This window comes from Phalacrocorax carbo, chromosome 4, assembly GCF_963921805.1.
Source record: "Phalacrocorax carbo chromosome 4, bPhaCar2.1, whole genome shotgun sequence".
NCBI classification, from domain to species: domain Eukaryota; kingdom Metazoa; phylum Chordata; class Aves; order Suliformes; family Phalacrocoracidae; genus Phalacrocorax; species Phalacrocorax carbo.
The window spans coordinates 69,245,930-69,271,596 of NC_087516.1; the positions used below are offsets into that span (position 1 = coordinate 69,245,930).

A 25,667-nucleotide genomic window follows, 5' to 3' on the forward strand; every position below is an offset into this window, starting at 1 on the left:
GCAGTGTATATATATCAACCTGGAGTGCATGTACAAAAGCATATTCTTTGCACTAATTCCTTTTGAAAAAAGATCCTTTCTCTGGGACTTCAAAAGTCTCAGGGAAAAAGTAATTTTGACAGCATTTTTTCTGGCTGACTGAAGCCTATTGCTTATTTGTTCTTTCTACAGCCAAGAGTAAACCACCTTAAAACAATCAAATATAATTCACAGAAGGCCAACTTACAAGGGACTGACCTAACCACCTCTGTCTAGTTTTCACCAACTGGCACCAAACACCAATTAACTCACAAAACCTTTCCTCCAAAATTTAGTGAAATTGCTCAGTTAAGTGGGTTCCCTCTGTGCAAAACGGAGCAAGCATCTGACCCAACACTAACCAGGAGGATATAGCTGCCAAAGGCAAGCTGGCTTACCTCTTTTCACCAACTTGGCCACCTGAATCCCCTTTTCAAAGGAGATAAATCTCATTATCAGTGCTGTACTGATACCAGATGTCTTTGCATTAAGTTTCATTTTCAGTCCTCCTGCATGACCACACAGAAGACTCCAAAAAGAAGGAAATAGAGGTGACCACCATCTCGCCTGGGGATTCTGGCTCAACAGTCCATGCCAACAGGTGTGGGGGTCACAATTTTACACTTTGTGGCAGAATGCTGATCAGCTTTGCATGAATGCTTCCCCAAAAAAATCCTTATGCTATAAACTCTGGACAACATGTTCTCTCAATGGCCTTGCATGTACTCTACAGGAAAAGAGCCAATTAGCATTTCAGTGCATTTCCCAAATAGATCTGAAGTCTATTTCCATTTTTATCTGGGTTTGGGGCTTGTTGGGGGGTTTTTGGGGTTTTGTTTGTTTGGTTTTTTGTGGTTTTGTTTTAGGTTTTCTTTTTACAGTCACTGTTAATGGTTATTTTCATTGAGGTTGAGGACAATCTTTCCAACTAGACAACAAATAACTGTGCAAACACCAACATGCCAACGTAGAAAAACCTAAAAAAAGCATGTTTTCTTCTTTCCAATCTTTCATCCCTGTGCTTTACAACCAATATCTACCCTGTTGCCTCCACAACAAGCAAATAGGATGCTCTGTAAGAAATTCACAGTTCATCTTGTATTCTTATTAAGTTGCAAGTGCATGTGTGATCCAACATGTACGTATTATACTTTACGCCCTCAGACATGTCCCCCATAAAAGAGGAGAGGTGAGCTGTTGATGTCAGTGGTCTCAAACAGATCCATCATAATGCTAATTTCTTCTGAATTGCATCCTACAATATTTTCCCCAGATACATGTATTGCCTTAAACTTCTCATTTACTGGTTCAGACTTTTCTACTAAAACAATCACCAAACAGAAGAACCAAGCAAACACTGTAACTGAAAACTTATTTAGACTTGTCTTTCAATAGCTTTTTGCTCAACCTGCATATAGTCAGATGTCAGAAAGCACAGCTCTCAAACTGCAAGTATGCTGCCAGTATACAGCTGGCCTCAAAATATAGCAGTGACTTCAATTCACAAATTCCCATTTCTTCAGGAAAAAGGAGGTATTTTTGAATTTGCGACGCTCCCTCTCAGTTAGCAGCTTCAGTACTTTAGGCATTATGACCCAAGTATTCCTCCAGCATCACTGAAGTGCAGAACCCTACAGTCAGAATATCTATACCGAAAAAAAAAGAGAGAACAAATATTTCTTTTACAACACACACACTTCCATTGCCAAACTCATCAATCCTCCAAGGATTAGTATGTGTCATATAAAAAAAACCTGGCTTTTTTATCAGCTGAGAAGTAAACTAAATATCCAAAGGGTATTAAGATGGTATGATTCATGACATCTTGTGGTTTTCTGATGTAAGCCATAGTGCTCAAAACCATATACAAAGACACCAGCCATTCACACAACACTATCACTGGAGCCAGCCGACTTCGTCTGATCCACTGACCAGCTGTTCGACATGCAATCCAAAGGTAATACAGATGCTTTATGTTACCTGGACTAAATTTAATAACTGATTTGGGTTATGGCTGTAGGACTGTGTGACTGTGAAGGAAAACCTTTTTACCACAGTGAGGGTGGTCAAGCACTGGCATATGTTGCCCAGAGAGATTGTGGGTTCTACATCCTGGAAGACGCTCAAAACATGACTGGACAGTCCTGGACAACTTGCTTTAGCTGACCCTGTTTGAGCGTGTCTGGGGAACAGACTAAATCTCCATAGGTCCCTGCCAGCCTCAACCATTCTGTGAGTCTGAAAAAAGAACATGTCACAAGAACTACTCAGAGAACGACACCAAGTTGGGCAGGAATGTTGATCTGCCCGAGGGTAGGAAGGCTCTGCAGAGGGATCTGGACAGGCTGTACCAATAGGCTGAAGCCAATTGTATGAGGTTTAACAAGGCCAAGTGCTGGGTCCTGCACTTGGGTCACAACAAGCCCATGCAATGCTACAGCCTTGGGGAAGAGTGGCTGGAAAACTGCCCAGCAGAGAAGGACCCAGGGGTGTTGGTCAAGAGCTGGCTGAATATGAGCCAGCAGTGTGCCCAGGCGGCCAAGAAGGCCAACAGAATCCTGGACCTTATCAGGAATAGTGTGGCCAGCAAGAGCAGGGCAGTGATTGTGCCCCTGTACTCAGCACTGATGAGGCCACGCCTCGAAAACTCTGTTCAGTTTTGGGCCCCTCAGTACAAGGGCATCAGGTTGTTGGGGCGTGTCCAGAGAAGGGCAACAAAGCTGGTGAAGGGTTCAGAGAGCAAGTCTTATGATGAGAAGAGGTTGAGGGAACTAGGGTTGTTTAGTCTGGAGAAGAGAAGGCTGAGGGGAGACATTATGGCTCTCTACAACTACCTGAGGAGGTTGTAGCAAGGTGGGCATCTGTCTCTTCTCCCAGGTCACTAGCGATAGAACAAGAGGAAATGGTTTCAAGTTGCATCAGGGGAGGTTTAGATTGGATATTAGGAAAGATTTCTTTACTGAAAGAGTGGTCAGGCATTGGAACAGGCTGCCCTGAGAGGTGGTAGAGTCACCATCCCTGGAGGTATTAAAAAAAATGTGTAGATGTGGCACTTCAGGGCATGGTTTAGGAGGTATGGTAGTGTTGGGTTCACAGCTGGACTTGATCCTAGAGGTCTTTTCCAACCTTAATGGTTCTATGAAATATCAATGATCTGCTGCTATGTCTGTTGCTTAAAAAAAATTGCAAAAGGCTTTCATAAGCATTGTTAGGAAAGAATAAAATCAGGGAGTAGTAAAATCAAAGACAAAAATTATGAGAAGTAAAATGCTGACAAGGTGTCAAAGCACAGACAAGGCAGCAAGAAGCAGAAGCATAGCAAGGTTTATTCCATAATGACTTATCCAGACCATGCACGTGAGCAACTAAAATAGAGGTGACAGTTAAGGCCACACCACCAGCCATACTCCAGCTGTCCAATTTCAGATGTTTTCATCTGTCAGATGTCAGACAGTTCCTGCTGTCTGATTTTCCTTTCTTTCTACATGGAGGAGAGCCATACTCCCCTCAGGTCTTTCCTTTTGCCTAAACCAGGACTCTTTGTTTTCAATCTGCTTCACAGGACTCTCTCTCAAAATGCGGTTCCTGTTGCTTTCTTGTGTTCTGACCATGGTTCCTGCTGTTGCGAACGCAGTTAAGTACTGAAGAAGAAACTAAACAGGCATCCAGTGTGAGAAATGTTAACACTGTAAACTGGAAATCACATGCTTTTAAACTAACAAAGCATCCTTAAAAATACTCGTTTGGTACAAGCCTAAACTTATTTATGTTACTACCATTATAGATTCTCAACTTATTGAGGCCCCCTTAAACTTCAAACAAAAACAAAAAATTTAAGCACTAGTAATGAGCTGATACCCAGGTCAACAACTGGGCCCATATTTTCTCCATTAGCTATTTCAGCTGACAGTATTACAGCCATTGAGGATTAATAAATTGCCTTTGCAGAACTATCTTTGCTTTCTAACAGAAAAAAAATCAAAACCTAAATGAAGTACTTGATAATTTTTTTTTTCAAGAAATACAAGCAGGAGGAATTATACCTTACTCTAAAAGAAAAATCATTCTTTTTCTACAGCATAGCCGCAGCAGCAGCAGCAGCAGCAGCAGCAGCAGCGAGAGCTCTGGTTCAGATTTCGACAGTATAGAGCGTGTAAGTCTTCTTTGTAATTTAACAGAATCTCACTAGTTTTAACATTTTTATTTAATTGAAGATTTTTGGTACTGTACAGGAAAATACTGACACAAGATTACTTTTCACAGATATACAAAAACTATGACGCTTCCCATCGATTTCGACACCAGAAGGGTGCTCTGCAGGCTTATCGAGCTGAAGTCTGAGGTAATTGAACTGTCCGGTAGTACAATGGGACATAAGATTGCAGGCAGCTCTAGCTGGCCAGGAAGCACCCCATCAGGGATACTGAGAGAACAGCTTCTGAATGACAAACTACCATAGAAGGGAGTTGGGGAGGGACTGCGATTTATCTTTGAAGCTTGATGACAGTAATCCACTTTGCTTTCTAATTAGCAGACATGCATTCAATGGGATATCTTTTTTTTTTTTTTAAATAAAAAACCCCCTCCATTTCTTCAGCTTGAAATGAAGTTACTAACTTTCTCAAAATTCTGCTGCTGTTCCTTAGATATTCTTTAAGTATTTGTCTGGGTATCCCAATCCTTGGGATAGATTATCTTAGATATTTTAAAAAGTTGTTGAGGATAAGTTAGAAACACAACACACAGGGCTGAGAAATAACACTTTCCAACACATCTAACTTGCATTAATATACAACCTAACATCACCCATATAAAGAAGTTGACCGTTTTCCAGAAGATTTGTCAAGCAAAAAGAAGTGCCACATTTGATTACTTATAAACTTTCAATATTGTAATTATGCAATAAATTTCATGGCACAAGCAAGCATCGAGACCTGATTAGTAAGGTACTGGGATACACATAAAGTAATTGCATTCTGTACAGCATACCATCTAAGATCACATACTCCAACTGAGGACTGGCTAGCCAGAAAGCTTTCCTGGAAACAAGACAATCAAAAAACACATAACCAAGTCCACTTAGCCTGTCAAAAAGGGGCTTTAACACAAGACAGGCGAGGACTGAAAAGATTCTTTACAGAAACTTTGCTTTGCAAGAGTAACACACTGGCTACGGAAACTGTGAAGTTTTTCTATCTTATTGAGTATGGTACTTCCAGAACTCAAATTTTCTCCTGTTTTCATCTTTAATACTGAGCACTTCATATGTAAACAGTAACATTCAACAAAAAGAAAATCATGTGATTTTGACATGCCACAGCATGGTCACCCTTGTTCTCAGCCATGATGAGCTGCACATTCACCTCCCATGACCTTAAGAAGGGTCTGCTCTTACAGTCATGCTTTCAAAACCCAACTACACTTCAGGGGCCTGCACTGCATAATGTATTAATTGCACACTGAAGTAATTAACTGCTATTAATTCTAACCTGTCATTCTCTTCTTACTCTGCAGATACCTGGAAAACTATGGATGTCTCCTGGGGAACACTTGCTTCTAGATAATCTTTAACTTGCTACAGCTCCTTCCCACCTTTTGTCTCAGCAGTGCACTGGAAACTGAGGATAAGTAACAACCAAGTCCTGTTTCACATGCCCACCTCAAGTCAGTGTGGGTTATAGTGCACAGCTCTCAAACCTTCTCTGATTACTTGTTAAGCTTGAATAAATGCTGAGCATCAAATTTCTTGGTTGTCTTTGTCTTTTCTTAAGAAAAAAATATACCCAAGTCATTTCAGTGTTTCCAAGGACCAGGAGTGGAAAGGGGAGGGAACTCCTGAAGCTAGCCATGACTTTTGTGCATTCTTAGTCTCAGAGGTTCTCTCAGGTCTTGATCTGGCCCTACCAGACATTACCCAGTCTCCATACTATGCTGAGGCCACATTAATCAAAATCACTTCTGCCTAAGAAACCACTAGATCTTACCTATGATTTGAAGATTTTTGTGTAAACCTAGTATGGAAGCTTCTACTGCAACAGAAAGCATTCATGCTGTTTTAGTAAGACCACGGAATAAATCAGATGTTCATGAAGAGGTGAGTAAGGATTGAAAGAAAAACTAATAACTCTTAGCATTATTTTTCTTTGAAAGGAACATACTAATAATTCTACAAGATTCCCAGGGTTCCCTATATAAACACAGCACACGACTCCTCCAGATTTCATCAGATAACTGGGAGGAAGAGGTGGTGTTGAAAAGGAGCAAGCGCTAAAATCATTCATTAGTTAAGCAGGATGTGGCTAACAGTCTCAATGCATGAACATGTCACAGTACTGTTATACAAGGTAATTCTAGACCATGACATTTATTACCACCCTACTTCCAACACATGGCTCAAAATTCATTAAGATACCCTCCCCAGGTCTCAACCACGACTTTTAGCTGATACTATCACCAACTCTTGACACTATTACACAATTAACAGAAATCACCCCTCGATTAAAAACACAGGGAGACACGTCAGCAACCACTGTGCAGCTCTTAGCATAAATGCCACAGAAGGCCCACATCAGCCTCCCAACTGCAAGTTACTCACATTACATGAACTGTAGAACACCCACCACAATTTACAAGATACTTCAAGACTGCTTTTTCCCATGATCCTGTTTATGGTACAGTCTCCCCAACTGCTATATTGCCATAAGCAGTGGGAAGAGTCATCAAATTACATCCTCCAACAGTTATCTTTTTAGATACAGGCACCGTCAGACATTCAGATGTGAATACCATTCATACTGCAAACTAGAAAGAATTAAATCTGAAAGCTAATCTCTTAAAATACAAAAAAATCACCGAAAAGACATGTTAAGTGAAACGACTCAGAAAAGAAATTTAACTTTATTATGTAGCACTTAAGCCGTTATTGACTTTATGATCCTACAAGTCTCACAACCCTTAAGGATTTGTACTCCTGACAAGAAATCCGTGCAAAAGTGAACAAACTCTGAACAACAGCCAGTCAGAATCCCAGTGCTGTCATGCAAATCTGCAGATATTATGAAATGGCTGCAAATAATGAAGACAAGAAAACAAAACAAGATAACAGCTCCACATTAATCTCATTTCACACTAGCTGAGAAATCAAAAGAAGCAACCAGAAGTTTCCAAAAAAGCCTCTATCTCTGCCAAGTGTTTTTGCCAGCTGAATTTCATAGAATTTTCACTGAATTTCCACTGAATTTCCACTGAAAAGGACAATATCATCTGTTTCAAAGCTGGAAAATGTATTCTCCCTTGGTGTCTGTCAGCTCCTCATTTACATCACTCGTAGCACTCAGGACCAGGATCCTCTCTCCAATGGGCTCCATGTTCCTCAGTCACAAGCTTAATGAAGTGGCTGTGACTTGCATATAGCTCAAGCTTCTCACTGATGTCAACCCACTTCACTACTCCAGCATCATCACCTGCTTCCAGAGGCAAATTATCCATTGTCTCACCTGTTCACAAAACAAGAGTTAGGACATGCTATTGCATCTTCTTTCCTGCTTTTTCTTCTTGCATCTGATCAGTTCTGTCCTTCCACATGGCTCCTTTGCAGGCAGCAACCTTCAACTGCTTCTCAGAGAGAAATCAATTAAGGTTTCTGGCACAGAATCAATGAGCTACTTTTTCATACTTCCACTATTTTAAGGCAAATCTGAGTGGCAGAGGTGGTGTTAACTCTGTCACCACACCTAGGGTACCATCAGCAGCATGACAAGTTACTAGAAATCATTATGACAACAGGTACTCACTACTGCAAGTTTAGCCAATCCCTCTGCCTTGATTTTTGTTTGGCTAATATTTGACTGCTTCCTTTCTCAGGTACTATTCTACAGGACAAACTGAACTCTGAAATATATGTTTATGGAAAACCAGAATAATTATAATTTAACTAAAGGCCCCAAAATCAAAAACAGTACTTAAGGAGGGGTGCAGAAAGGCTTCTGGATTGCTTTCCAGAGTTTCTTACTCTGTTTCCAAAAAGAGTCCCAGGACTTCAGAGACAGAGACATGCTTACAAAAGTATTACAAAATGTGTATTAGAAACAAAGACCAAAAAACAGTATCTTCACCGTTTCTGGAGGCTGAGAAATCAAGGACCAGTGACATGAAGCTTCACCACTGGTATCTACCACCCAAAACACAGCAGAAATGTCACTATATGAAGTCTCTGACTTGAACAAGTCAGAGACACCTAACTAGTCTGATGTGCTGGTTTTGGCTGAGAAAGAGTTAATTCTCTTCACCATTGTGCCTGTGGTGGTCAGGGACCTTTCCAGCTTCCCAAGCTCTGCCACATGGGCAGGAAGCTGGGAGGGGCAGGGCCACACCTGAGACAGCTGACCCCAACTGGCCAATGGGATATTCTATACTATGTGATGCCATGACCACTATATTAACTGGGAGAGTTGGCATACAGCATTAGGTCAGCAGGCAGTGAGCAGCCCCACCCCTGGGTTTCATGCCTTTCTCATTGTTTTCCTTTCTATTGCATTATTGCTGCTGCTGTTATTGTTTTAATTGTTAAACTCAACCCACAAGCTTTACCCTTCTGATTCTCTCCCCCATCCTGCCAGTGGGGGAGTGAGCAAGCAGCTGGGTGGGGCTGAGCTGCCAGCTAAGTCACATGACCTAATTCATCTTAAAAGGTGAGATGAGAAAGATAACAGAACAATCTAAGAACTAGCAACATATGCCCATTCCTACTGATTTATAGACCATTTACTCTCGCAAAGTAACTGAGATGAAAGGTCTCAGAGCAGTTACAACACCAAAGAATAAATGCAGTAAAAATCCGCCAGTAGCCAGAGCCAATGCTCCTGAAGCACACACCAGCTACTAAAGAAAAAATAACAGAAGAACCAGACTATCCTTCCACCCCAGACTCAGTAAAAAGGGAAATTAAACCAGCTCAAGGTAAATACAGTGACAGGAATGAACCCTTCAATCTGCATACAAAGGCACATGGTCCATAGCTTAGAACTAGCTACAAATTAATAAATAATTTTCAGGCAAAGTCCATTTGTGCCTTATTTCAAGACTGACAGAAACCAAACAGGAATGACAACTACCTGTCCTGGCTGAATGTCTTGGGAGACTAAAGACCCTCACGTCCATTGGTTTTAGTCCAATATTTTGCACCTGACTTTCATGCTCCCTCATTTCATTGCCAATCTCAGCCCAACATGCCTCGCAATTTCAAACCAACATATAGACTAAAAGGCAACTAAGAGCACACATGGGGATACCCACCAGTTTCATCATGATAGTTCACAGCTTCCGTCTCAATCCAGGCATTATCAGTGTTACGAGGATCATCCACATATCCTCTGTACACCTAAGATCCCAGACAAACCAAAACAAGCTCAATGTCACAGCAAGGTGGAATCAATCTGGAGATCATTTTCTTTCCCTCTGATACATTTGCCCTTACAGAGTTTTCAATAGCCCCTTCCATTTCCTACACCATGACAACCTGAGCATCACAGCTTATTTTCATTTCAGCTATACTTTTTCAGGTTCCATACATGCAATACATGCACAGCTCAGAAGGCTATCACAAGAGACAGAGCTCACCACGAAGTGTTCCTGGCTGAACAGCTTGTGGAGTTGCTTCTCCAATTCTGCTTTCTCCTCAGGTGATTTCTGCAAGGAGTTCAAGGCCTCCTCCTCAAATTCTCGCTTCAGGGTAGAACTAATCTTCTCCCCTGGGTCCACCATCCCCTTGGAAGGAAGAAAAGAAAAAAGGTGACTATTCCTCAGACTCCACTTGGTTTTACTCCCCTTTCACTGGTTCTTAGTATACGACATCCACCTGTATCATACTCGGGGCACAGGAGGAACTTCACACTTAGTTGTAAAGAGCAAGCACACACATCCTTCAAAACCTGCAATGGATTAAATTGTGCCTGCATTAAGCAAAAGATATGGTCAGAATTAAATACGAATACCACCTTGCAACGCAGAAACAGCAGAAGGCATACCAGCTGATGCCTGGGCAAAGCTAGTTTAAGGAGCATTTCTCCTCACCTCTGCAATGTGAGGTCATTCATCAAAAAGCACACTTATCAGGCCCACACCAGTTATCGCCTTGTGGCCTTACCAATGGGGAAATGTCTACTGTCTCTGGAGCTTTGGTCTTACCCCTGGAATGGCCCACTCCTCACAGTCTCTCCTCTTGATAGCTACGAACTGTAAGATGTTTTTTCCAGTAACTGGATGAGCAATTTTATTGCCACTTCTGTCCCTCTTCCACCTGCATCAAATGACAAACAAGAACATGATATGCTGCTTCTTGACATGAGGGCCCGGGACAAGAACAGCAAGGTGCCCACATTGTCACCTGTGCAGGGGCAAACAAAGCGAAGAAGAGTCACCAAGTGGGACTGATGGATGCCATCTGGCAAGGTCATACTGAGGGCAAAAAGCACAGAGTTTTTTTGCATGCCTCTAACAACTCTGTTTTCCCCAGCCATGAGGGCAGAAACCACTCAAGAGCCACATTTCAGTAGCTATGCTGATAGCAGCAGCTCCTGCGAGAGCTACGTTCTGTCCTATCAGCTGCCACACTCACTAAGCTGCACTAGTGCCCATCCATAATGAGAGGATAAGTATGCCTTCTGCTAGAACAGAACACACATGCAGGTTGCAACACCTCCAAACTGCTTATGCAGCACCAGCACAAGGCCACAAACACCTGCCATGGCCTTCAGTAAAGAATTAAGAACTACCAATTGTTAAAGCAAAAAGCTATCTAAACAAAGACAAAATAAAAACAGCTTTTCTTTTACTTTCAAGGAAATAACTCAGTAGCATTGGCAGCCTTCTGAAAAGGAGTAGTAAAATGCATTAGGATGATTTTCACAATGGTTCTATCTTCAGCATGGCGTTTCCTAGCTTGCACCTTTGTTAACTACACAATATTACCTGAATGCTTTCTTTGTGCAAAATAGTAGGTACACACAGATCCTGCTGGCAAAAGCACCATTAAAACAGATCATACGCTGACAAAAGAAAAAGGAACCTAACCTCACCTCCTCCTATAATATACTAGGCCAAGTTATTATATCTTAGAACAAACGCAGGCATACTACTCTTTTTTGCAGTTAAGTCATTATGACAGAAAAACCTATTCCTGCAATTTAACATACCTCACCTAAGGCCATTTGGCATATTATGTATACAGTATCAGAGTAACATGCAATCCTTTCAGTTTTTAATTCATTACTGAAGATTTGTATAATGTATTTCTGTTGAATTACACTTCCTGGTTTGGTTTTTCTTTCCCCTAAACCTGCTTCCTCAGCATTTCAGAAGCAATTCCTTGTCATTAGCAGTGAGCCCTTACTCTTTTCCAGAGACAAAGACTAAAAAAACCTATGAAATTCATGTTCCACGTGTCTACATACCTCTCCAGTCAGACACCCATATCTGAATGGGCTTATACATAGAGGGACATGCAAAAAAGGCCCATGAAAAGCAATAGCCTGTCCAGAGATCAACAGAAAAAGCAAAATGCACTGGTTTTTTACTATACTGCAAGGGCACTTTTCAGTCACCTGCCCCTTACCTAGTTACAACAGGATCAGCAGCATGGTTTGGTCCCCAGCGCCCTAACAATCCTCTGCCTGTGAGGCCAGTCCTTCCCACTGGATTTCTGAAATAAGTGGCACATTACATTAAACATATTTAATTCCCTATATTCAAAATATGCTCTAAGTATTCTAAAAAAAGAAGCTCTAAATAAGCTTAAATAACAGCAAAGGAAAGGATAGCAACATGCATTTGGTGCCACCATATGCTTTACAGAACAAGAGACAAAGCATGGTTTTCTCCTTCATCAACCTCTTTTTGTGTTTGATAGTACAGAGAAAGGCAATATAGAAATTGGCTTTGTCATTTCCCAGATCTTGTGTCCCAAGTTACTCCTGATGAAGTGTTATTCTGATTGTGCACACAACCTTGACTGAAAATGGAATATAGTTTCCAAAGCTATAGATGCACAGGGCATTCGATTTTGTACAAATGGCAGAAAGAAAATTTTTAGTTGAGATTAGGTGAGATAGCACTCACCTGTGCTATCAGGATTTGTCAGTGGAACAAAATACTCTTCCACTCTGCCACAACACAAGTAGTACAAAAGCTTCAGAGCTCAACACCTGGTCAAACTGTGGAAGCAATTAATTCAACAGACCCTACTGTTAACAGTGTTAGGCCTCCCCTGACTCCAGTGTCACCACAACCCTCTGTTGTGGTAGTACTAGCTAACCTTTCACTGCCTCTCTGCTACAACCTTCTTCCAGAAAGAACTCTCTGGCCTGAGGTATAATTTTTCCTGTCTCTAGGAGAGACTATCTTGATTTTGTTCTAGCAGGTACCATGTATCAAACCTGATAGATCTGTAAGATCTCTGAAATTACATTACTGAAATGAATAAGCAAACAAAAAAACACACTCACCGGGGCCTCCCATTTTCAACCACATACAAGCCATTCAGACTCCTCCTGTCCACTTTTCCATCTCTCTCATTGAATTTGGGAGAAAAACCTTTATTACTGTGTGGAAAAGAATAATTTAATAGCCATAAGTCATAAAACACAACACACCCCTCTCCCCTACAAAAGCCTGAAGGCCAGCCACGAGACTGACACCCATTTGACCCATGAGCAGTTTTCACCAGAACTTAAGCTGCAGGCCCTCCCTTTTCTATAGGAGGCAGTAAAATCTCAACCTTACTGATGACAGTCTTTCTGGACTTGGTTCTGCAGACATAAGTGTGCCCCTCTAAAGTATTTAACATTGCATCTCTCTAGATTTTTATTTAGATAGTGTTTTAGAGGTGTTCTTGTTAAGGTTAGAAAACATAGGGCATTATCTATTGATAAAACTTAAAAAGTTTTGCCAATTAAAAAAATGAGCAGAAATTTTTATTAGATATGATTTATCAGAGTTACAAGCTAATAATCACCAATTTTCAAAGTTAGCTTAATGCCAATATTCCATGAGCACCTCTCAAAACTGGTAGAGAAGCAGCTACCTGTCTACAGAAGTGTATTTCCTTTCCCAAAAGCAATTCCTCTCAAATCATCACAAGTTTCAAACTACTGACTAGCTTCTTCCACATGTAATTCACTTGGAAAGTTACACTAATACCTAAAAAATTACTCTGTGTTTTCAAGTATTACCAACACCTTCTGAAAGATTACCTGACACTTTCCCAACTATGCCCTGGCATAGCAGCCCTACAGAGTCTGAGGGGTAGTGTGCCTTGCAATCAGCAGAATACTAAAGCAAATTAAGAGCACAGAAGCACATGTTCACACAGCAATGGGAAACAGGGAAGGTAAGGCTAAAACCCCAAGTGCCATTATCTTCTGATCTTCCTGACACAGATGTGCATACACAGGAATCGCCATTTCACATTATCACAAGTTGCACCAGACATGCATCTAACTTCCTAGCCCAGAAGCATACAGCATTCGTTGAGAGAATATATTCACAGAACCAGTAAAAAGAAATACACACATTCCCAAAAAAATAATTATTCATGCATTCAACCTGCCACATTTCCTAGTCAGAGCACTCAACTCAAGAACTACAATTATACTTTAATTCTTTCTTATCTTGCATTCAATCCATGAACAAACCAGTGTATTATGAAAGTCGTCCCAAACTCCTAAGGAGGATTAAGAGATTTTTACAGAGCTCACAACACAGCAAAGAAGCGCTACACAGCATCGACAGCTATCCATTATTCCAATTAACACTACCCTTATCCCAATCACCAGGTCTGTGTCAAATTATGTGTCAAAGACCTTCACACCTAACCTAAACCATTCAGTTCTCTAGCCACCATTTTTCTATGTCTTGACTTTCACACATCACTGTAGAATCACATGTCACTTAAGCTGACGATCTTCTAAAGTCAGTATTTCCTGCTTCCATGTTCACAGGAGAAAAGAACCACAATTTCCACTCACTGGATTTGGGGATCTGCCCAACTGGGTCCAGCCAAAACAGACATTGCAGTGTACTCTACCGGATTATAATCCTTCCACTCAATCAGCCAGCCCACTTTATCTTCAGGAATTTGGCAACGCTCAACATGTGATCCTGGATACGGGGAGGTGAGAGCTTTGCTGTGGTAAAACTTAACATTACAACTGTTGAACATGTTAACAGGACGAAGACAAGACCAACAGTTTGCAGATGAGTTACTGAAAGAGAAAAAAGAAAAAAGCATCCAAATCATTGGGCTTTAACCTGTTATTTAATCCCACATCTGCATAATACATTACAGCAAGTGGAACAGACTAGGTTTTTTTCCACTAAACAGCTCTTATTAAAATATTACTGCTTCTTTCAGACATCATGCAAATGCATGCCTAAACCAACAAATTCTGAATTTTACCTTCAGCTTCTTGAAGCAGAACTATACTAGACACACATGAAGATTTCATAGCATGAGAAGCTGAGAACTAGAACTGCCATTGTGGACTGTGTGGAATGCTGAGCAGTTGTTAATCACATACAAGGAACACCTCAAAGATATTTACCATAAATGCAGCAGGAAGGCCTGCTTGAGCATTAAATCTCCATGTGGGCATTTCATCAACAAACCAACCCAGCCTTAAAAAGAGTCCTGCTCTCACGTTCAGTGGTAGACCAGGTAAGAGCAAGAATGAAATATCCAAAGGCCTGAGCAACACCGGTCTACAAGTTGCTGTGACGACCAAAATATCGTTTTGTGCCATACTGAGTACTATAACACACACCTTGTTTTTCAATTCCAAAGAAGGCTGGAACTATCAAACTAGTTAAGTTAAAAGAAAAAAAATACTTGAGACCTCTAGTGATTTTATCTTGCCATGGGTTTTAAGGAGCTGAAAAACCAGTCAACAATAAAATACTTAACAGAATGGGTTACAGTGCCTGATCACCAGCTCCTAAAAACTCCACAGATTTCCTTCAACACACAAAGCAGCCTTCTTTAATCAGATTTTTTTTAACTATTACAAAAATAAAGATTATTATCTTAGATCAGAGGCTAAAACCTACAAGAATACTCTAAAAACAAGACACAAAATTTTTGTTACAATTTAGTGAAAAGCGCTTTTTTTTTAATCAAAAAAGAATAACTTTCAGCATATAAGAAAATATATCTCCTCTGCTAAAATGCATCCAGGTTTTAACAACTTAACATCTGAACAAGGTGATGACAGGACCAATGAGTTTCAGATAAAAAAGAAAAAAGCAACCCTTAATTAATTATTAATCCTGCTATTTGAACCCAGATATGAATATCAGGTTATAACTAGCAGAAAAAGGCCAGGCTTTTTCAGAAACAGCACTTCCAGTTCTAAACTCCTCACTCACGCTAAGAACTCTTCAGGTCCATCTAGGAGAGTAAATTCTGCTTCACACTTAAGCTGAGAATTCATTGGTCACAGTTACAGCATGCATGTACTGGCACATTCACTGCTGAGGTGATGCTGTCAAGAGCACAGTTCAACTCATGAACCACTTTAGGCTCATAAAAATCTTTAACAAAGATGGGCAAAAGGGCATACTCGATAGGGTACCAACCTCCACGCATAGGTCAATGTTACACCACTTCTGTGTTTTTCAATAACTGCATCAGCTTAGCTTTAAAGGATAGCCTTATTTTTGTTTCTGCCATCTCTGAAAGGGACACCCTCGGCTACACAGCGCACTCCGTGCCAAGCTCCCCCTCAGCAAGCAGGGGACGGCAGCTGTGAGATCGCGGCCCAGCCATGTCTTGTGCCACAGGCTGCTCCCTCAAGAACAGGTACCCACCACCTCAGCAGAGTCAAACCCCAGCAGAGACACCGACTCAGGCAGGCTACGGTAATCGGGAGCGGCGGCCCAGTCGGGCCTGGCACCGCCCGCCTAACCACCCACAGGCCGCGGTACCTGAGGGGCGGGCGGCGCGGGACAACACACCAGGCAGCCTGGGCAGACAGCGCAAGACTAAAACTAAACGCGGCGAGCGCCCGACCGAAACCGGGCACGGCCGCCGCGCGCAGGGCACCGGCGAGAAGCGGCATCGGCGCTGCCACCGAACGGACCTCGGCGGGAGCGAGCCCGCACCAGCCACACAGGGAGACCGAAGACGCGGTCGCTGGGCCGGGTGGGCGACCTGCCGCTACCGCCCTAAGTCCCGGGCCGGGCAAGGGAGCCCCCAAGCGCCGACCACTACCTGCCGCCGCCGCCGCCGCCGGCCCCCTTTACAAGCTCGCTTCCCATTGGGCGGAGCACCACCAATCGAGAGCGCTCTACGCCCACCGGCTTTTCCCCTCCCATGGGCACGCCCCCTCCCCGACCGCTGCCTCTGATTGGCCTCTGCGCCCCCGGCGGGAGGGACGGGGCGAGAGGCCCGCCCTGCTTCGGCGGTCGCGGCCTCCGCGTTTCACGGAGCCCCGGGCGGCGAAGGGAGGCTGGGGCCCTGCCGGGGCGGGGCGGGGCGGGGCGGGGCGGGGCGGGGCCCGTGACCGACGGGCCGAGCGGTGCGCGCTCAGGGGGGCCGTGAGTGGAGCAACGAGCCTCACCCTCGTCAGGCGCGACCGCGGCGCCGTCAGGCGGCCAGAGGACTCCCAGCAAAACAATGAGCCCGTTTCTGGATCTCCTCCTGTTTTTGGCCACGCTCATCTACTCCTACTTAGAGGCTCTCGTGAAGCTTTTTCTCCCTGTGAAGAGAAAGTCTGTCAGCGGAGAGCTTGTTCTCATCACGGGCGCTGGCCACGGCGTGGGGAGAGCAACTGCCCTCGAGTTCGCCAAGCGTCAGAGCAGGCTGGTCCTGTGGGACGTCAGTAAGGTAACGGTACAGTTCCTCTCTTGCCTCATTCACCTCCCAGGCCGCTGGGTTTGTAACTGCGTAACAAGGGCTGCATGCGCCTGCATCCACATCACTTCCTTCCACATCGCGCCCATCGGCTCTCGGTCAGCTCGCTGACTGGGACGCTGAGCGCCAGCAGAGGCTTTGGCCCCACTTTCATGGAAGGACATAGGTGTCTCGCACGGTCCCGCAGCTACTCGGTGCTGATCAGCGAGGTCACGTGCACAGTATGTCGAGTGCCTGCAGGAGGGAAGCGCAGTGGTCAGCAAGCTGCCATTGGAACCGCCTGGGCTGGCACTAAAAGGCACACTGAGACCAGAAGCCTGTTTCTACAGAGAAGCAAGTTTACCTTCTGCCCACTCTCTGTCTAGCCTCAGGTATTTTGCATACGTTGCTGGAAGGTGCGTCTCTGCTCTCACTAACAGGCACAGCTGCGTTGAGCTGTGTGTGAGCCCTGCTGCCCTCTGCTGCAGTTATGCGTGTAGGTGGCATCTTGCTAAAGGCTTATGCTAGCCCAAGCTCTTTATTTCAGGTAAATTGACTAGAGCGCAAAAAGACCTTGGCAAGTGGAGGATGGACAGATACAAACAAACAGAATGTCGTTCAGTAGGGATGAAGGCAAAGTACTGTGCGTAGGAGCAATTGGCTGTGCAGAGGAGATGAGTGGCTCGGCAGCAGTGCATGGAGAGGTTTCTGACACAGTGGATCAGAAACTGCAGAGGAGTTCATCACATCATCCTGAAGCTGCAAAAAACCCCCACCACAAACGAAAAAGCAAGCAAACAAACCAACCAACCAACCCCAAGGCAAGCCTAGTGTAAGGGGATGTATAGGTAGGGAGGGTATGCTTGAATATTTTCAGTGTCTGTTCATGCTGCCCATTATGGCTAAGGCCAGACTCTGGAGGAGCGGGAGAAGGCATGGCACCAGTCTATCGGTGTGTAAAGGGCTGCTGCTAAGTCAAATGTTGTCCACGTTTGCTGGAATGGAGGAAAGAGACTAAACTTAGTAGTGAGCAAGACCTGGCTTTAGTGCTAGAAAGTACGTTGTAAGCATGGGTGTGAGCAGTCCCTGAAATACAGCAGCAAAGGAGGTGGTGGATCCCAAAGATTTTAGGAGTATGCTTCCCCAGTCCAGCTGCCTTGACAAAGGCCTCATCCCTCGGGACTGTCAGCCTTAAACAGCAGCTAGGGCTGAGCGGAGCTGCCTGGTCTCCCACCCCAAGGACCTGCACAGCTTATGTCAAGTGCTGAGCTGTCCCAGGTTGTTTTTGATCTGGGGCTTTTCACTGCACAGGTCCCCAATGGCATGGCTTTCTGGCACCTGGGGACAAGGTCACAGTAAAGTCACTTCTGCCCTCCCCTAGTAAAATGATACAATAACTTTGGGGAGCATCTGTTCTGTGTGTGTCAAACGCTGCTCTCGTAAGAAACATCTCTGCATTGTGCACTTTGGAGCATGCCTCTCTTCTCACATCCAGGGTGCGAATGCGGAAACGTGTAGAGCCACTTTTCAGATCTCAGGGCTGTCAACTGGGCATGCATTTTAAGTTCTGTATGCTCTGCTAACAGTCACAGTGTCTGCATGCTGTGCTGCGTAAGTCACTGAGTGCCCCCTTTCTGCAGCCTCGCTACATGTGCTTCACCAAGGCAAACTCGCTCTTGTTACCGCATTACCTTTCTGGCAGTCGCTCTACACAGGACCAAAATTTAAGGTCAGAACAGTAGTCCTCTCACAAACCCTGGCTACAGCTCTTTCCCCGCGTAGCCACGAACTGCTCAGGGCCTTGGCAGCCGTTACACAATCAGGACAAATCTTTAGTCTCTAACTAGTCTGCCGCAGTGCCTGAGCAGCAACATGCGGTCAGGGTACACTTGCGCACACGTATCTTTCTTTTCTGCCTCTTACAGCATGGTGTTGAGGACACGGCAGCAGAATGCAAAAGTCTGGGAGCCACTGTTCAAGCCTTCGTGGTGGACTGCAGCAAAAGGGAGGAAATCTACAGCGCTGCAGAGAAGGTGGGGAGCCAGGGCACGTTCAAAGGTTTACCCAAATGCGCTCGACTTTCAGAAAAGTCCAGAAAACAAGAGAAGGGGTGTTGTACGCAGACCGTGCAAGCCCCCTTGGAATCCCTCCACTTCCTGCTGCTTTCAGTACAGAGGGTGAAGTAGTACTTCCAAGAGCACAGCCAGTGTCGTCCTCCTTTGTGAGGCTCTGGCATATCACACCTCATTGCCAAGTTTCCTCTTTAGACTTCCAGCCACAGAAGGAACTTCTGATTCTTAGTTGCCTCAAGAGCACACAGAAAACACTGGGGACAACTGAAAGGTTTTACTGTAAACAGTATGGTCCAGCTGGTTCAAAATAGCTGTATGTCCATAGTCCCAGCTGCAGCTACACAGAGCACACCGTGACTCTGGGCAGCGTGTGGAAGACTATCAATACGGGCAGTAATTAAGGGAGAAGCATCAGATCTAAACCTGATTTCATGGTACTGCTGCAGGGTTCCTGCCACACCTGGAAGCGTGGCATGACCTTCCTCTCCCTAAAAGAAACAACGTTAGGAATTAAATGAAGTGTCACTCATCTTCCACAGCCTTACATTTTTTTGATAACGACTGACATGCACGTTTCTGGGTTTTTTCTGTCCCAAAGGTGAGAAAGGAAATTGGGGATGTCTCCATCCTGGTGAATAATGCTGGTGTGATTACGGCTGCCGACCTGCTCTCGACTCAGGACCACCAGATTGAAAGAATGTTTGAAGTCAACATTCTTGCTCACATCTGGGTAAGGGCCACTACCATCTTCATACCTGTGTTCATTTGGGAGCATTGTTGAGGAGGCGTGTTCAGACCAACAATTATTTCCTGCTACCAGTGAATTCAATAGCATCTTTTGGACGCATAGAGCACAAGGGCACCCAGCTAGACGGACTGCCGGGGAACTTGATTAAGCTCTTGCTGATCTGAGCCTGGCCCAGTTTTTTCATTCTCTCTTACTTCTGTGTGAGCTGGCTGGTGACAGCCTCGTCTGCAGCTTGGGTTGGTCTCTGTCATCGGTGTATTAGGGTTCCTCATTGCATCAGGTAGTTTGGGCGCCCACAGCTGTGCACCAAGACGCTGCAGGTCAAAGATACACAGCTGAAAAATACAAAGCAATGCTTTCATCAGGTGACACGTACAATAGCCAGCCAGCACGCGGCCCAAATGGTATGGCAGGTCGGGCAGAGCAGCAGAGGGCCAGCCCCACAGCTCCCAGCACAGCACAGCCACAGGGCAGAGCGAGGCCTGGACCCTCCCTGACTGCACCCACCAACCTGGCCAATCTTTCTGGGTGCTTGTCCCCTTGCGGTTTGTACTTTGCTGTGTCACTGCCTTCCCTCCTGGCTCCTTGAGGTACTTCCAAGCCTGTTTCCCATCACCCTGCCTCTCCCTGTGATTCATACCTCTCATCTCTCTGTGGGCTTTCTCACAACTTTCTGCCAGCAGTCTGAGTCAAGGTGACACAGCTGGGCCCTATCAGAGCTGGGTCTTGGGCCCCTGGCACAGCCACAGCTGACCCCTGGGGTAGGGCAGCTGCCAGCAGGGGTTACAGAGTGCTGTTATTGCAGCAGAAGAAGAGAGATGCTACAGATGGATGAGCGTTTTATTGTGCATGCTGGGGTGAGACACCGGCAGTGTTGGTGCTGACACCTGAAACCAAAAAGCAGCACAGGAAAGATGTGAGTCAGCTCCTCTCAGAATCTGAGGTGCTGTGCAGCACACAGCATTAAGGATAGCATTGGGTGCGTAATGAATGAGAGTCAGGGTCCGTGTTGAATCTGCCTAAGAAAACATTGTTCTTTTCCCCCTTCCCCACAATCTTGCCTCTCGCTTTAAATGACTTGCAAGACCACAAGAGCTTTTCTGCCAACCATGATGAGCAACAACCACGGTCACATTGTCACGGTGGCTTCGGCAGCAGGTCATTTTGGGACTTCTTTCATGGTGGCTTATTGGTAAGTGATTTAAAATTGGCTCTCTTCAATTTTTTTTTTTTTTTAATTGCATCTTCTCCACCAGTAAGCACAGAGTAACCAAAATAATCCTCCCGCTGAATACGGTATGTCCAAAGGACGGTGCTAAGGAGGAAAAAAGCACAAGAGCCAGCACTTAAGAGTGCCTGGAGGTTCCCGCTGATTTGCTCATTAGCTTCAAGAGAATCAGGAGCAATGCGTGTATGAAGGAATAGTCATGTGATACATGAACTCATGAAGGCTTCTCCTTTTCTCTCTCCCTCACTGGTCCAGACTTTTGCTTAGCAACAAAGGTATCCTCTTCCCTTCTCGTTCTTAGAAAGTAGCGCTCCTATGAGTTATTGTAGTGTTGTCAAGTAACCCCCTACTGAGTAGCTTTTGATCTCTCTACCGTTGTGGCAGTGACTAGTGCGTAGAAACACTTCTGCCGTCACAAGGTGAAAACTGCTTTTTGACTGTAAAATTACCTTTCAGAAGCTAAAAACAGGATAATACTTACTGCGTTGGGAGCAACCGAACTGATGCACCGAGAGGTCGGTGCATTGCCAATTTCTACTAGAAGCACTTGAGCCACGGTGCACGAACAGAAACACTGTTGGATTGCATCTTGCCATTCTGTGCCAGATCTAGCACTCTCTTAACAGTGGCTCCAGGCAGAGCAACCTTCCCCTGGGTACACTCCTTCTTAAGGGTCAGTCACTGCTGGCAACATGGGAACTCCCCAGCCAGGGGTTCTACTGGGATTACACTGTCCATATCAATAGCGGTCAATAAACTCACTCTCTGGTTCTACTCTCTTTGGAGTTGATTTACACTCTTGGCCTGCACCAAGAGTATGAAGTATGCCCTGTGGCATTACTTTCCTCAATTTTACATGCATTAATGCTCCTCCGTTTCAAAGCTCACGCTCCTGTCTGGTACAAGAAACAGCAGAGGGTTGTTCTCTATTACTGCTCCTCCCATCCTTCTTAATTGTAGAGTTTTGGGCTCTCTTCCCACTAAGAATCTTCTCACGTGGGAGAAACAGGAAGCCCATCAGTCATAATTTTCTAACAACCCATGGCATTTGTTTGTCTGTTCACCACTAAGGTGACTTTTTCTGAAAGGCACCCGCCCTGCTGCACGCCACAGTTACTTCCCCAAGCAGCAATATCTAATCCAGCACTATGCTCCAGAAAGTTAGAATGAGTCTCTTGCCCTGCCTCTCAGCTCAATTACATTCTCTTTCTTTTCTTGCCTCCTAGTGAGTTCTATGTGATCTTTTAGGCCATTTGCAGATGTAGAAAGTTAGAAACCGTACTTCTACCTTCTCATTTATGCTTTTTCCCTTCCTGCAGTTCAAGCAAGTTTGCGGCGGTTGGATTTCATAAAGCTCTGACAGAGGAGCTGTCTACCCTGGGAAAGGATGGAATAAAAACTACGTGCCTTTGTCCGGTTTTTATAAACACTGGATTTGTCAAAAACCCCAGTACAAGGTACCTATCAAAAATCTGCTTTCCAGTCCTTCCTTCTTTGCACCATGGCACAACACATTAACCCCACGTTTAGGCCTTGTATTCCAACTATGTAAAAAGACTATATATCATTGGCTAAAAAGAAAATCTGCGGTGTTATTTAACCCACAGAATGGTTGCATTTGTATTACCTGAGTGAGTTTGTGCATCTGTGAAGCATCCTACATCAGCTAGCACCACCCATTTTACCATCATAGCTCTTACATGTATGCTTTCCTGAGTAGGCTTGGAAAGATTTTGGAGACTGAAGAAGTTGTAGAGGCCCTGATGGAAGGAATACTAACCAACCAGAAAATGGTTTTTGTTCCGTCACATCTAAGCATTGCTTCACTTTCTGAAATGTAAGTAGCAAAAGAAAAGAAAGAGGGGTTGAGAGGGAATGGAATAACATATCAGTGCTAATTACTGAATGATAGAAGTATTAAACTTGTAACATGTGTTTCAAAATTAAGTTATAGTTTATGGTGAACTGCATTTTGCACGCATGGTAATAAAAGATACAGTGTGGCAGCATAGAGAAACCCTGGAATGACAGATGGACAGCAGAAGTTCACAGTTAGCCCAGCTTAATTTATTTTGTAATATCTTCAGTGTTTGACATCGCTATTCTCAGTTATTTATCAATCCAGACTGGACATCAATATGCCTATTGTAACTAGATAACGTGTAACTGTCTGCAAAAGAGAATATTTTTTAAACACCCACCCATCTGAAATATATCGCTCTGAGAAGAGCACGTAACAAGGTAATAAAATAGCAGTGGTTCTTTCTAGTAACAGCAGACATTATACACAAGGGGTTTTTTCTTGAGTCCTGAGAGGACTCAGGAAGGTCATTACGATCCATTTTCTGCAGCTAACTGTTCTCAGCAGAGAACTCAACTGCTCTACAGGCTGATAGGGAGGGAGTGGAAAGAAAACACTTTTTCTTCACAGATCATAATATTCCGTGGGCTTGTAAAGAACAGTTAGTTTCTCTGAACCAGCAGCCCAAGTGTAGTTCCAGACAGAGCTGAGGACCTGCGGCTTATTAGTGTTCATTTCTTCACATCAACACCGCAGACTGAGGTGACAGAGCCTGGAAAGTTGCTTCAAGAGGGCTCTACTACTTCTCTCTGCCATGTAAATCAAGATTTGTCCTCTCACACATCTTTAGGATTCTATGATTTAATATCCAGTGTAGCTGCTCTGCTGAGGAGGCCTTTTTATCATCAGAGCTCAGGTTCCAAATCTAGAATTCACAACAGCACAACTAAGTTAAGTTTTCAGTTAACTTTTACAATATCTTATGAAACACTTAGTAATATCTTGCTTGCAAAACCCAACATCAGACAGTGGGGAGAAAGCTTTAGAGTCTTTTTGCATCTGAGAGCTGCATGCTGACAGTACAAGTCTGCAGAAACATAGCTAAGTCAAACCTAACGCTGTCAGGGCCCTTAGGATGACTTTGCTTTTTTGTCTTAATTTTGGATACTGGGACACAGTGACATAAGTAATAAGAGAAGAAATCCTAGGTGAGGAAACTGAAGTTATAGCATCTCATCCTTCCATAGGCCTGCTGCTTTTCATAGCATAAAACACTGAAGATGAACCTGTCAGCATTCAGTATTGAATCTTCCTGGATCCTGCACCAATATTGCAACCCAAATACTGCCCAGCAGATGCCTGGCCTTGGAACTGTCATAAAAGGAGATGGGTGGGATTGGAGTTAAACTAGATAGAGACCGATAAGGGCTCTGTGTTCTTTGGAAATAATGCCCAGTCTAAGCCTTAGTCTCAGTCTGTGTGTGCACACATCCACTCCCAGATCACCTCTTCCCTCACCGGCAGTGCCACATCTCCCCATAGTTCAAGTTGCTTATGCCACATGTAATTTCCTGTGTTATCTCTTTCAGGTTGTTCCCAGAACGTGCCTTGGCTGTTCTGAAAAAGCTGAACAACGTCAAGTTTGATGCAGTCATTGGGCAGAGAAGCACTCAGTGAAAGCTAAATTTGATTCTCATTTCCCAGTGGCGCAAGTGAAAACAGAATGTGTGCTGAGCATAGTTCAGCTGGTTAGTTCTGCTCTGAGTCAAAGACAGACGCTTCCAGGCCACCATGTCCAAGCACACCTAAGGTTTTATCCCACACCTGCAGCAGGGACATAGCTGCACAACATGGAGTGTTAATAAAGCAGAGATGCATCTCTAGAAGTGTAAAGGGCTGCTTTGGCTCTATGCGCATCGCCTCTATCTCCTAGTGCTGAGGCAGACATGAATTCCCACCAAGCCTGTCTTGAGTGCAAAGCGATTGCCTGAGAATGTGTTAATCTGGACTCATCCCTGAGCAAAGGTACCTTGCAAGAAGCAATTTATAGAGGAGGTGGGTGGCCTGTTTCACCTCAAATCATCTTTTAAATTAAAAAAAAGGGGCTCTAATGGACACTCACAGTTTGATGTGCTTTTATAGGGAGTACCTGAAATAATACAGGCTTATAAGTAATGTAATACATCATTACATTGTGTATTAATTATGCATTAGCACAAACAACACTCCTTATTCCAAATAAATACTGCTCTGCAACCCAAAGGTGTGTCTCAGCAATGAATATGGTCATCGGTTCTGAGCAAGGGCAGCAGAGCTGGTGCCACAACAGTGAAAGGGTTAGCCAGAGTCTGCCAACCACCAGGCCAGGCTGCAGGGGTGAGGCAGGACCCCAGTCACACCCGGAAGGCACATCAGGATCAGCAAGGTACAGGACCAGGCATGGCACGCCAACAGTGCAGCCCACGCAAGGGCCGGGGCCAAGGCCCGGGCTTAGATGCGGGTGCCAGGCCAGGGACCAGAGTGTGCACACAGGAATGTTCCAGACGAGCCTTCTCACAGCTCATCGCAAGCTAGCGGCCTGCTCTGATGGGACCCACCTTGACAAGGAGGTTAAACTCCCAAAGGTCTTTGGCCTGTCATACAAGAGAACAGCGTCTGATGAAACACAGGTCAAAGACCTCTTCAGAGCACAGATTATCATTCCACCTGCTTGTGCAACTCCCAGCTGTGCCAGGCAGTCACAGCCATCAAGGGAGGCCTGAACATGCTGCCACCTTTGGAACAGCGGGAAATGGGTGGCTTCCAGTAGAGTCCTTCCCATTCACCTGAGCACTTTGTGTTGTTCTGTGAACTGAGGTTCTTCAGGAAAAGGAGAGCCCTCGTCATCCAGCTCCTCCTGCTCTTACGTAGCAAGAGGT

General features: G+C 44.4%; 2 protein-coding genes across 5 annotated transcripts; one reads left to right on the forward strand and one right to left on the reverse strand.

Annotated features, from left to right (window-relative positions):
• Nucleotides 1-6,882: 6,882 nt before the first annotated feature.
• On the reverse strand, nucleotides 6,883-16,301 carry NUDT9 (nudix hydrolase 9). 4 transcript variants are annotated; one of them, XM_064450371.1, is made up of 8 exons: nucleotides 16,149-16,301; nucleotides 14,040-14,276; nucleotides 12,519-12,614; nucleotides 11,630-11,716; nucleotides 10,204-10,315; nucleotides 9,637-9,783; nucleotides 9,313-9,397; nucleotides 6,883-7,514 (listed from the first exon to the last, which is right to left on the reverse strand). In XM_064450371.1, the coding sequence occupies exons 2-8, from the start codon at nucleotides 14,231-14,233 to the stop codon at nucleotides 7,339-7,341; spliced, it is 897 nt and encodes a 298-aa protein (XP_064306441.1). In that variant the 5' UTR covers nucleotides 14,234-14,276; nucleotides 16,149-16,301; the 3' UTR covers nucleotides 6,883-7,338. The 4 variants fall into 4 exon arrangements, with proteins under 4 accessions (XP_064306441.1, XP_064306443.1, XP_064306442.1 ...); XM_064450373.1 differs by having other exon boundaries at nucleotides 15,994-16,269; XM_064450372.1 differs by lacking the exon at nucleotides 16,149-16,301 and adding an exon at nucleotides 15,646-15,951.
• A 248-nt stretch (nucleotides 16,302-16,549) lies between these two features.
• Nucleotides 16,550-25,011, forward strand: LOC135313160 (estradiol 17-beta-dehydrogenase 11-like). Its single transcript, XM_064450375.1, has 7 exons — nucleotides 16,550-16,894; nucleotides 18,826-18,933; nucleotides 19,571-19,702; nucleotides 20,806-20,912; nucleotides 22,268-22,405; nucleotides 22,669-22,785; nucleotides 24,339-25,011. Exons 1-7 carry the CDS (start codon nucleotides 16,685-16,687, stop codon nucleotides 24,424-24,426), a joined length of 900 nt encoding a protein of 299 aa, XP_064306445.1. The 5' UTR covers nucleotides 16,550-16,684; the 3' UTR covers nucleotides 24,427-25,011.
• The last annotated feature ends 656 nt before the right edge of the window (nucleotides 25,012-25,667 follow it).

What these genes read in the sequence shown, in the direction of transcription:
- NUDT9 (XM_064450373.1), bottom strand. Translation starts at nt 16,127, where the DNA reads ATGCCGCTTCTCGCCGGTGCCCTGCGCGCGGCGGCCGTGCCCGGTTTC. An exon ending in CCGCGCCGCCCGCCCCTCAG is followed by an intron (nt 14,277 to 15,993) that starts GTACCGCGGCCT and finishes TTTCTCTTTCAG; the next exon opens with TAACTCATCTGCAAACTGTT. An exon ending in GCTGATCCTGTTGTAACTAG is followed by an intron (nt 10,316 to 11,629) that starts GTAAGGGGCAGG and finishes CATTTGATGCAG; the next exon opens with GTGGAAGAGGGACAGAAGTG.
- LOC135313160 (XM_064450375.1), top strand. Translation starts at nt 16,685, where the DNA reads ATGAGCCCGTTTCTGGATCTCCTCCTGTTTTTGGCCACGCTCATCTAC. An exon ending in TCTTTCATGGTGGCTTATTG is followed by an intron (nt 20,913 to 22,267) that starts GTAAGTGATTTA and finishes CCCTTCCTGCAG; the next exon opens with TTCAAGCAAGTTTGCGGCGG. An exon ending in ATTGCTTCACTTTCTGAAAT is followed by an intron (nt 22,786 to 24,338) that starts GTAAGTAGCAAA and finishes TATCTCTTTCAG; the next exon opens with GTTGTTCCCAGAACGTGCCT.